The 12,660-nt window shown below is 35.4% G+C and overlaps 1 protein-coding gene across 1 annotated transcript; it reads right to left on the bottom strand.

The window, feature by feature from the left end:
* Window positions 1-2,425: 2,425 nt before the first annotated feature.
* Window positions 2,426-9,902, bottom strand: LOC127623568 (acyl-coenzyme A thioesterase 1-like). Its single transcript, XM_052097957.1, has 3 exons — window positions 9,390-9,902; window positions 5,780-5,982; window positions 2,426-5,628 (listed from the first exon to the last, which is right to left on the bottom strand). The coding sequence occupies exons 1-3, from the start codon at window positions 9,898-9,900 to the stop codon at window positions 5,023-5,025; spliced, it is 1,320 nt and encodes a 439-aa protein (XP_051953917.1). The 5' UTR covers window positions 9,901-9,902; the 3' UTR covers window positions 2,426-5,022.
* Window positions 9,903-12,660: the final 2,758 nt, after the last annotated feature.

Genomic DNA, 12,660 nt, shown 5'->3' with positions numbered 1-12,660 from the left:
TTCTTCAAATGAAAGGTGGGCGCTTAAAATAAAACGTCACAGTATCCGTCCGTCCATTTAATTAGGCTATATGGGGTGCCAACTTCACGAAGGTCGTCATGCGTTGTCTTCGATGGGACCGTGATAATTTGGACGAGAGATTTGGATTGAGCCTGTATTTGGCGAGCTGTTGTAAACACGCGCTTTGGGTTGTACGACTTTACGCGAATAAAGGCTCGTCTGTTCAGTTATTAACAGAATCCTCGTAACAAAACGTTGCACAGACGTTCATTCCATTTGTTTATGTTCTGCTTTTGTTTCCCTGTTTCTAACTAAGAAGGCCAGTATTCTTTGTGGCTAGAGGAAATATTTAGGCAACCCATGAGGAATTTCTAAAGGCTGCATGAAATGTACAGCTAAAATAATGGTGAACACAAAACAAATGCAAGGTTTTGATTCCTTTATACTGCTACAGGTGTGTTGTTTAACGCTTAAACCTCAAACAAACAAATCACTTAAACCTTTCCTTGTATCAGAAAGATGTCCAGTATGCAATCGCTAGGGGGTCCCCCGAAGCACCTAAGGATGGTCCTGATAACATGATCATTTTTCACACTCATTTCACACCAAAACCAACACTAGGTTTTGGTGCTGCTTCTACTTTAAGACATGACAGTAAACACCAGTTATGATTTGCTCTCTGCTCTTCACTGACCTGCTCTCTCCTTGCCAGCTCACAGCAACCGAGTGGGGCCATAGGGTAAAATAGTAGATGTGTTGTTGTGGAGGTAGTCAGACGCAAATGTCAACCACAGTGTGACAAAAATTTGGAGGAAGTGAAGAATGAGTCGTTTGGCAGCTTGGCATCAACAAATGGTCTTTTTACAGTGAGGAGAGTTTTATGAAATTTACAATACATCAACTAGCCTCAACATTAAAACCACCTGCCTAATATTGTGTAGAGACTGTTGTGCGTGAAAATCCCAGGAGATCAGCAGTTACAGAAATACTCAAACCAGGCCGTCTGGCACCAACAATCATGCCACTCTCCAAATCACAGAGATCAAAAATGTTCCCCATTCTGATGGTTGATGTGAATTAACTGAAGCTTCTTACTGTATCTGTATGATTTTATGTATAGCACTGCTGCCACACGATTGGCCAATTAGATAATCGCATGAATGATTGTTGGTGTCAGATGGGCTGGTTTAATTATTTCTCTAACTGCTGATCTCCTGGGATTTTCATGCACAACAGTCTCTAGAATTTACTCAGAATGGTGCCAAAAACAAAAAAACATTCAGTGAGCGGTAGTTCGGCGGATGGAAATGCCTTGTTGATGAGAGAGGTCAACAGAGAATGGCCAGACTGGTTCGAACTGACAAAGTTTACAGTAACTCAGATAACCACTCTGTATAATTGTGGTGAGAAAAATAGCATCTCAGAATGCTATTCTGAGATGCGGGTTGGTGCTGTTTTGTCGGCACGAGGGGGACCTACACAATATTTGGCAGGTGGTTATAATGTTGTGGCTGATTGGTGTCTATTTTTATAGTATGAACTCTTAACATGTGAAAAGATCAAGGAAAATGCCCTTCCTCATGTCATGACCCATATAAGGCCATGTACTATTTAAAGTCATTAATTTGAATTAATATTGAACAAAATTTTACCCATACATGTATAGACTGAAAACAGTTGAGCAACAAACTGATGTTAAGTCACAGTACAGTACAATGAACCAAAACAATGACAGGGGCATCTGCAATTGTAGTTAGCATTTTTGCAATTCAGTAAGCATTTTAGCAGTTTATATAAGATCATAGCTAATCTATCTTAGTTGCAAACTCAATTCCAATTATATGGCACATAACTGTGATACTTTACATTCTTCACACATATGCTAAGACCCTAATTTCTTCTCCTAATTACATGTAAATCTGAATCAAACCTGATTTCTTTATTTACACTAACAATGATGGTGCTTTGAAGGAGACTGCAATATTATTCTCGGCACTATAGCTAAACATCTGCTATCCAGACACAACAGGACTTTCAACACGCTAATAAATTCTGACAAGGGAAGAGCATTGCCCAGAGACTATTTTTAAACATGTAAATACTGTGTCTAATAAGGGAACAGAGTTTATGAATCAGCAAGAGAGCTCTGTAGTGCTTAAAAAATGCTTTTGTCCAAGTAAAAAATAGTGAGAGAATTGAAAGAGCTTGTAACCAACCCTCATCTGTTCATTACTATAATTAGATTTTTCTGTTTCAAAGCTCATACTGCCTTCCACATCAGTCATTGGGGTTTGAGAACATTCCATGCTTTGTAGATACAAGTTCCATTCCTGCAAGTGCAAAGCTGTACAGATTTATATTGGTTGGCAAATGTTTTTATTATTAAGTATCATACAATATGACACCTTGGATGAGATTGGTAATGTTTTGATGTAATGTTAAAGAGGCATGGAATATATGCAACAGGGGAAACCTCTCTAAACTAAACAGCCAATTAAATTTGGTGATGGTCTGCTGAGAAAAAAAAAAAGATTAGAAACTAACCATATCAGTCGTTTTGACAGGCCTAGTTGCAGTACCAATGAATAATCCACATTTCTTATTCTATGTGGGCCTGCTCATTCTGAGATTCACGTCTGAATTCACTCATCAATTCATGGGAATGGCATGCACAAAATCTATTGTAACAGTTCCTGTATAAATAACTTTTTTTTAATCAACACGAACATTTAAGAGCCTCCTTTAAGTAGTACAGGTTAAATGAAATGGCCCTCTGGAGTGTGTCTTTGCCAAAATACTCTCCACAAGATCTGCAACAAGTACCTCTGAGGGTTCACAAAGAGAGAATCACATACATTTTCATCATAAAAAGAAACAAGTTTATAAATCAGGGGAAAAAAATATCAACAGCATTCAGGTCTATTCATCATGTGAGATGATTTCACATCAAGTCCAGTCAGAAGGTAATTTTTTTCTAGTTTTATAGCATGGAAAATTCCTATAGTTGTAAGCCCGTTTATCGGTCCAATGACGGTCTCCAATAATACGGGTGAAGGTCCCTGCGCGTGCCTATTCCTGTACGCAACACAACAAGATTAAATGAAATACATTTTCTCTTATGTATTACCTCGTTTATTCATCTGACTCCATAAATGAAAAAGGTTTTTAATGATATCTGAGTATCATTAAAAGTGAGCGAATGTTTGATTATTCCTTTAACTCTTTAATTATACTTTACCCGTTTAGATTAAGAAACTATGTCGCTTTTTTTCCTCGCGTGTTTCTCTACACCGCGGGTCTCACGATCACAAGCGGCCAGTATTGGATCATCAAACAGAGGTAATTGCTATATACCTGAGATCGGTCACGTTCAAGTTCACACAATCAAAGATACTTCAGTATAGCCCCATGGAATTGCATACACTTGAATGTAACTTAACGTTTTCTTCAGTAGAGGTCACGGCCACTATTACCAACTCGTAAGTTGACCAACATAACTTCCCTTATAATAGCTTTGGATTGGCCATGCGTGGTTTCCCACGTACACATCTGGAGAAACATCAAATTAAAACAGAGGTTAGACACCCAAATTTAGATTGGTCAAGCAGCGTTTGCTGTTCTAAACGGAAATTCCCTTTTTGTCTTTGCAAACCAAGTACACTTGAATCGATGCCAAATATTAGTCGTCACTAATCTGACGCAGACTTGCGGTAACATACGAATCGTTTAATCTGTTTGGGAAACACAATGTCAGATTCAGTCAGAATAAAATCAAATGTTGACAATTTATTGATCAGGTAACATAATCAATTCATCAATTCCAATTAGACAGTGATAAGTCAAAGTTAGACATTTGATCAAAACGTAAGAAATTCGAATTGCTATGACCTGAAATAAATTACAAACAGTAAACTGTTTGGGATCGTCTGATTACAGAGAGCCCTTAGTAATGTGTCACCTTTCCTTAAATACCCAAACCATGGACAAAGGGGATTTTGGCAGTGGTTAGGTTTGGAAGTCCTGGGGACATACTTCATTAACATACAAGCAGGGATGGGACAGACCTACAGAATTATACAGCATTTGGCAAAAACCTTTGAAATTTGTGATTGATTAGGTCCTTTGATGCTTACAAAGAATATACCTAATCTGCATACAGCATGTGGTCCCTGTGGGAGATTTGGGAGGGACATGTCTCTAATATAGTGCATGATTCTGTTAAGTTCTAAAATCTTAATGGAGATTTGGTTTTTCTGAAAAGGGAATGAGACCACCTTACCAGTCGCACTGCAACCTCTTGTATGATATCAAACATGTATGAACAGAAAACCTCTTATATTACAGAAAAGGATGTCATTCTAAATTGCCCTTAGGTGAGATAGAGGTCAAAATGGGATTTGCGGTGTATGGTCCTTAGCAAGTAAGGAGTGTTATCTTGGGTGGAGATGTTCATCTGTGTGAGAGTTTCATGACGTTGGTTCTCGCAGAGTTATTTGACTTTTACGACCTCTTGATGTCAGCCTTACATAGTCATGTATGTTGATCAGTATACCATCCACCAACATTGATATATATACACACATAAATAATACAAAAAACAATAACTGCTTAGAATTAGCATTAAAAACAAATTTACAGTACACAAAACTACAAATTAATAGTAATGCTTCTAAATCTCATCATAACATCATTAAATACTAACAAATCACCACTTTACATTCATCTTTGTGACACAAAGACATAAAAATAACACATAATTTTAACATGTACTCTGCCTGTCAAGTCCCAAACACAGCCTGCAACAAACACTAGAAAACCTCTGCCATGTTTCAGCTCACCAAACAGAGAGCATTCATGCTGTCCCAATGCAATTTGATTAAGTATAAACTTAAATTGAACAAGTTAATTAAGTTCCCTTGGTAACATTAATTCTTTGAGTAATATGAACATGGGAGGATTGAGTAAAACTGACAATAGTGAAAGCAAATTTTTTTGAGTGTATGTAATGTATGTGCCCCGTTTTCAAAGCATAGATGTGCAGTTGTGATCAGCACCAACTAAGTGTTTTTTGAAGAAAATCTGAATCTTCGCCCACGCATCCAACTGTGCCTCTGCGTGGGCCTTGGGCTCCCCGCCAAAGAAAACCACTTGTCCTACTGCAGCATGGAAAGCAGCTGGACAAAAAGGCATATAGGGCACCTCAATAAAGTGACCCGCCTTTTCATACCTCACCAGCTCGTAGTTATTTTTGCCATGTTCTTGGAGTCTGTTGCATGCTAGTGTGGCATAATAGGCACTTCGCCAATTCCTGTCAGCTTCTGACATTATAAACATAAAGCTACAAGTAGCACGTTCAATAGGAATGACACTAGGAAGGCCTTCTTTGGACATAGGGTCATGCATAACATCCCCAACATCTAAAAAGCCTAATGGTGTCATTTTTGCTCTCTTGAGATTGAACAAAAGGGGTGGAAGGCAGATGTCTTTGTACTGAAGAGGGACCAAAGTATTGGCATTGCATCCATTGATCAAAACAATAGCCGATATACCAGGCAGAAAGGATGCCATTGACAAAGAGAGATCTCCACTCTTTGATATAGACAGTAGGCCAATTTTTTGACCTTTGACCTTTAATTAAAAAGAAAGAGACATTATAAATTAATTTGTGGGAGACCCTGCCCTGTTTTGTGTCACTATTCAAAATTCCTATTTTAATTAGCTTTACAATAATATTACACAAATATTATAAGAAAAATCATGTAGGGTTGTATATACTAACCTCAGGCTGTTGCCTTAGGAATGTTATTCCCTCTTCAAAGTACTCAAGGTCAAACTTTTCCACTTTTTGGGGTAGGTCTTGGTAACCTTGGAAAGCCAAGGCAAGCACCGCAAACCCTTTCTTTGCCAGCAGAGCTGCTCTCAACTCAAAAGGACCTCCTTTAAATACATATGTATCCAAAATCCCAGGAAACGGTCCTGTACCTGAAAATATGATGTCAGCAGCATTAAGACCACTACATTTGGGCTTTGCATGTCAAGAACAAGTAAACTAAAACACAAAGAAATACTGAAAAGGATTAACGTACTCTGTGGTAAAACTAATGCTTCGGAGGAAGAACTAACTGAGTTGAACTCCCTTCAAAAACAGCTTGATGAAATTTATTTAGAAAAAGCAAGTGGAGCCTTTGTACGATCCAGGGCTAGATGGATCGAAGAAGGTGAGAAGAACACAACATATTTCTATGGCTTAGAAAAGTCTAGGCAGTCTAAAAAAAGAATCTGCAAATTAACAAAAAATGACACAGTCATAGAAGACCCTAGCCAAATACAGGAGGAAGTTCAACTCTTTTTCTCTGACTTGTATAGCTCAAATTTCCAAAAAGAGGACTGTGAATCCTTTTTTACTCTGATTAAGAGCAATATCAAAAGGATTGGGGAGAATGACAAAAAAAAGGTTAGAAGGCAAAATAAATCTGCAAGAAATAGAAAATGCCCTGAAAAAATGAAAAATGGGAAGTCACCTGGAACTGATGGGTTGACCTCGGAATTTTTAAAGTTTTTTTGGGAAGATATCAAAGAATTGTTATTGAATGCATTTATCGAATGTATACAAGAAGGATGTCTTACTCCAACAATGAAAACTGGTATAATAACTCTACTACCAAAGTCAAAAAAAGATATAACAAATTTAGACAACTGGAGGCCTATTACGTTGCTCTGCAACGATTCTAAGTTATTAGCGTTAATATATGCAGAGAGATTGAAAACAGTAATTGATAAAATAGTAGATGAAACTCAGTCTGCGTTTATAAAAGGTAGAAGTATACATAATAATGTGAGATTAATATTGGACATGATGGACTATCGGTCTATTCTGGAATCCGAAAGCCTGATTTTATTTATAGACTATTTCAAAGCTTTCGATTCTATAGAGCACGATTTTTTGTTTTCTACTTTAGAAAATTTTGGTTTTGACAAAAAATTTTGTTCAGTGATCAAAACGTTCTATACTGATATTTACAGTTATGTCTCCTTAAACCCAGGACTAACACCTAGAATAAATATAACTTGCGGAATAAGACAAGGATGTCCAATTAGTCCCAAGTTGTTCATTCTATGTACACAGCTACTAGCATATCTGATATTAAACCATCTAAATTTTCAGGGTATATATTTTTTTGATTACGAATTCCGCCTCAGTCAGTTTGCAGACGACACCGTCTTCTTCCTTAGGGATAAATCTATGGTTAGCAATGCATTGCAAATAATTTCAACTTTCTCCAAAGCTTCAGGTCTTCGTTTAAATATGAAAAAGTGTGAACTACTTGCGTTATTTGACTGTATAGATACAGAAATAATGTCAATCCCTGTTAAAAAAGCAGTTAAATATCTTGGAGTTAAGATGGTTAAAGATGAAAAACAAAGAGAGGAAATTAATATGAAAGAAAAAATTGATCAAATACAAGTATCCTTAAACCATTGGCTTAGTAGAGATCTTTCCATTTTCGGGCGTAACTTATTGTCCAAGGCTGAGGGTATATCCAAACTGATTTATCCATGTCAATCTCTTTACATTGCTCCAAAAAACGTGAGGAAAATTAACTCCATTATATATACATTTATTTGGAGAAATAAGACCTACTATGTTAAAAAAAATCTCAGCTGGTTAAAGAGTGTAATAGGGGGGTATCAAAACAGTGGATTTTGAGGCAATGTTAGGAACATTTCAAATAAAGTGGTTGAAAGAGTTTCTATTGAAGCCGGATTCAATATTGTTTCACATTCCAAAAAGTATTTTCAAGATGTTCGGCGGGTTAAATTTTCTTTTGAAATGTGACTTTGAAATTTCTAAAATACCTTTTAAATTATCTGAGTTTCACAAACAGGTTTTGCATCATTGGAAGATGATATTTACCCATAACTTTACCCCTCACTGTGCCACCTTGTGGAATAATAGAGTAATTGTATCAAACAAAAGATCTTTGTTCAACCAGCTTTGGTTTGACCAAGGCATTATCTTTGTTCATGACATTTTAGATATAAACGGTGAAATCTTACAGTTACAAGATTTAAAAAATAAATGTAATAATATGCAATGTTCTCTTAAAGAATATAGGAAAATCTGTAAATCTATCCCAGTGAATCTGATACAGCTGATAAAAAACACAATTAGTTTTTCTAATGTCCAAATCAAGCTTCCAAACTTAACAATAGGAGAGTTAAACATTACGGACAAAAAATGTGACAACAAATATTTAAATAAAGCTTTCAAAGGTTATATATATCATGATTATCACAGGAAGATAAAACTTAAAATATTAGATAATCCAACAATTATAGAAAAACATTGAAAATTTATAAAATGGCCAATTGCACCCAAAGTAAAATAAATGCAATTTAAAATTCTTAACAACTACTATCCATCTGCGGAGACACTGAGGGGTAGATTTGGTTTTGAAGTTGACCCTTGCGACTTTTGTCATGAAAACCCAGAACTAACAGAACATTTATTCTTCCTTTGCTCAGTTAGTAGGAAGTTCTGGCAAGATGTTCATAGCTGGTTAAATAATAAAATTAGTGAACTTGAACAATTTACAATTGAAGATATTCTTATTTATAAATCTAAAATGACGAGGGACCTTTCACTTTTGATTAACCTTATCATCATTATGGGTAAATACCACATTCACAAAAATAAATGGAAAAAACAATTGCCAAATGTAAACTGTTTTAAAAATGAATTTTGTATGTTTTTATCCTCCTTGAACCTTGTAAAACATTCTAAACAAACTGTAGAAGCTATTTGTTATGCTGCTGAAATGTTTTTGATCCTGTAACACATTATTTATTTGAGAACAATGCCTTATTTTTGTTTATTTATTTTTATTTATTTATTTTTTCATTGTCAATCTGCATTGTGTTGATGCCTTGCCTGTTTTTGTTGTTGTTGTCTCCACGAGAGTTTGTAATAAACATTTAAAAAAAAATAAATAAATAAAAAAAAATAAAAACAGACGTTGAACATGAAAAAAAAAAAAAAAAAAAACATTTGGGCTTTGACATGCTTAACTGAATGAATCTGGCCTTTGGGCGGAGTATGAATTTGTGACCAACAGTTTGAGACTTCACTTCCCAGTTTCACCACAAAGAGGCGTTCCTAAGCAGAATATGACCAACAACAGCCGGCCGCGTTCATTTCAGTTATTTGTTTAAAATACACTCTCATCCAACCAAGAGTCAGTCTGCACTTCAAACTCTGTGAACAGCATAGCCTGCTGAATAATACTGAACTGGCTGTTCTAAAAGTCACAAAACATTCGTATTAACACAAGTACTAAACAATCTGTAGATCAAGACAATTGTTAATACTACCAAAATAATTAACTGACCAGGAGGAAGAAAAAGAGTTCCTCTGATTCTTCCTTCGGCTACAGGAACTCTCCGGACGCCGTCAGCCATGCAATGTCTCTCGTTTGTCACTTTGGCGATAACTTTATCATTGCTCAAAACTTCAATGTCAACGAAAGAAGGTCGAGTCACATCCTTTTTTACAAACTTGCTGCTTAGGGCTTCGGCTTTCAATGCCCAGAACAAGCCTGCTGGTTCAATACCAGTATAACTGCCACCAAGGGAGGAATGACAGTTGAGGTCAACTTGTCCACTGTCGTCTGCCCTGTAAATGGCCGAAGCCTTGAAAACGACTCCTTTGTCGTCCGTCATTTTAGAACGCAATTCAACGTGTTGTTGTGGATTTAAACCACTCACGGTCACGTGCACCGGGTTTTCAAAAGAACATTTGGAACTGGGCGAAAGGCGAAGCATGACACCCGAACTGTAGTGCATTTTTGCGAGAGTGTTTCTTGCAGAAATTATGAGTGCGTACTTCAGCGCCGAAAACATGCCGCCCGTTTGTGAATCTAAGGCTGGGAATCGATTCCTCAATTCTGAGGCGTTGGAAATCGAGAATTGATTCAGAACGTTAGAATCGACTCCTTCCGGTTGATATTTTCGGACTGCATTTATTTCCTCGACCACTGCACTACTACACATTTTAGAAGCCTTTTTTATTTAAAATAATTAAAAAATATATTATAAAATGACTGCATCTTAACGATCATAAATCTGACTCCGAGTCAAATCCGCTCCGTTTGTTTATCTGTAATGGCACAACACTAGCCCTTCAACACACCTGCTTTCCAGACCTGGATAGTCTGCCCGTATTTTACCTTTGATTATTTTACTTGATTATTAAACTAATAATCAAGTAACATGCCACATTTTTGACAGTAAATTGGCATACAGTAAAATTGTGTTACCGATGTTACAAGTCTGCAATAAGAAGATGTGAGAGTCAGCTTCCCAGTTCACATAAATAAATCGGTATATATAAAGTTTAAATGATCATTGTGCAGCACTTATTAAAGCGAGAATCTAACACTTCTCTACTCGTTCTCGACATTTTTACACAATTTTACATTAAAATTATATTAAAAAAATAAATAATAAATGATAATTAAAAATAAAATAAATTAAATACACGTTAATATATATATATATATATATATATATATATATATATATATATATATATATATATATATATATATATGTTATATTTGTATAAACCAGTACAACAATGTGGATTTTTAATAAAACTGAAATGTGTTGTTTGGACATTTTATTCATTGTACAAAAGGTAGTGGACAATTACTGTGCATTCTAATATAAACCTCTTTCGAAACAAGAACTCATGAGTGGTAACAGACTATTTCAACCAGTGCTTTTAAGATTATTTTCGGTAGTTCTTGGAAATACAGGCGTATCTACTCAAACTTCCCTCAGAAGTGAATCATGATTGAAGCATCTCGCTTTGGTTTGTGGATACAGGCCCTGGTTTAATTTTAGATTGGACCTATTAATAGTAAATGTCATTCATGCTATTATAAACACTGAGTGCAAAGAACGCTTTGCCTCCCGTTTTATTTTCGGAATCGAAAAGAATCAATTTAATGGGTCTGGAATCGACTCTTAGAATCGATTCTTATGATTCCAAAACCAGGAATCAGAATCGGAGTCGATTTCCAAATTTCTAGAATCGAACAGCCCTATGTGAAAATGCTGCCTTCTAGTGTTCGGATTACAATTGTTTTGCCCCAAAAAATCCAAAATTGGATCATTTTCACAGACTTAAATAACGCGTTTCCGCCTAATTTAGCAGCTTAAATCTAGCGTACTTTTCATGTTTTGTTTTGTTTGTGTATTTTTTATAACATTATGCTTACGTGTTATATAATCGTGAATTCGTTTCAAAATACTACTACAGCTGCAAAAAGAGTGAGTATTAACTCTGGTTAAGCCTGCCGTGATATCCAGGGGCGTGTCTAGAGCATTTTCAGTGGGGAGGCCATGCTGGGGCACTGCCTCCAAACGGGGTGGCCACCAGTGACCAAAAAAAAAAAAGCTAAATTCTAAAGTATATTACGTAAATCCTATTGATTTTATTATTTTTTTAACTTGAATAAAGTTACTTGTAAACAAATGTAGTTATAAAGCACATTTTTGATTAATTTAGTTTTTTGTCATCCCTGTATATATCGATTAAGTTAAATTTGAGAGCCAGTGTTTATTATTTTTAGTGTTTTCATAAAACTAACAACTTTATAAAATAAAAGTAATTTTAATAATGAGCAATTTTAAAAACCCAGAAGCAGAAACAATGTCAACTATTTTCTTTTAGTTAGTTTGGCCATTACAATAGACAGTAGTTTTATTCACAATCTCTTTCAAATAATAATAATTAAAAAAATTAAATTCCCCCCACTGTAATAATTCAAATGGTTTGGCCAAAACATCATAGTGTTTCATTCAACATTTCTTTCAGATTAATTTACAAAAAAGCTGAGTAACACAGAGTTAAAGTTTTAGCACTGTAACAGTTCAAATGAAAACAGCACAGTTTAAAAATAAAATATGGAACCATTACATTGTGCTCTGCTAATATATTAAAGAACAGTCTTTAGTTTAGAAACAATAAAAACAGTAGCAGAAAGAGAGGATAACAGTCGAAAAAGAAAGAAGGCAGACCTCAACAAAAACAGCTGGATTCTTCTGTTTCGGTGGTGACTGGCAAGCTCACCATTATTATTTATAATGGTTGCAGAGTTATTATCTATATTGATTAAAAATAATGGTATTGAAGGTCTTTCAGTGTTGGATAGACATATACTTATAAGCCAGTTTGCTGACGATACGACATTGTTTCTAAAGAATGAATATCAAATTCCATTAGCTTTACATTCTATTAACCAGTTTTCTAAAGCTTCGGGCTACATTTAAACCTAAACAAATGTGTAAGGGAAGTTAAATATTTGGGGATTATTATTTCTAAAGATAAAGATGTTATGGAGAATAACAATGTGTTGAATAACATAGATAAATGTAAGTCCATATTGAATAGATGGCTGCAGAGGGATCTTACCATTTTTGGAAGGGTTCTTTTATCTAAAATGGATAGTTTGTCCAGACTCATCTATCCAGCCTTCTCCTTGCCCATATCGACACGAATGATTAAATTAATAAATAAGGTGAATTTTAAATTTATTTGGAGAAATAAGTGTCAGTACATTAGAAAGGAGGACATGATTAAAAAATATGAAGACG

Source organism: Xyrauchen texanus, chromosome 30 (assembly GCF_025860055.1).
Source record: "Xyrauchen texanus isolate HMW12.3.18 chromosome 30, RBS_HiC_50CHRs, whole genome shotgun sequence".
Classification (NCBI taxonomy): domain Eukaryota; kingdom Metazoa; phylum Chordata; class Actinopteri; order Cypriniformes; family Catostomidae; genus Xyrauchen; species Xyrauchen texanus.
The sequence above is the reverse complement of the archived record's forward strand: the minus strand, read 5'-3'. Positions and strand labels throughout refer to the sequence as shown.

What these genes read in the sequence shown, in the direction of transcription:
- LOC127623568 (XM_052097957.1), bottom strand. Translation starts at nt 9,900, where the DNA reads ATGTTTTCGGCGCTGAAGTACGCACTCATAATTTCTGCAAGAAACACT. An exon ending in AACTCTTTTTCTTCCTCCTG is followed by an intron (nt 5,983 to 9,389) that starts GTCAGTTAATTA and finishes TCATATTTTCAG; the next exon opens with GTACAGGACCGTTTCCTGGG. An exon ending in TCCTAAGGCAACAGCCTGAG is followed by an intron (nt 5,629 to 5,779) that starts GTTAGTATATAC and finishes TTTTAATTAAAG; the next exon opens with GTCAAAGGTCAAAAAATTGG.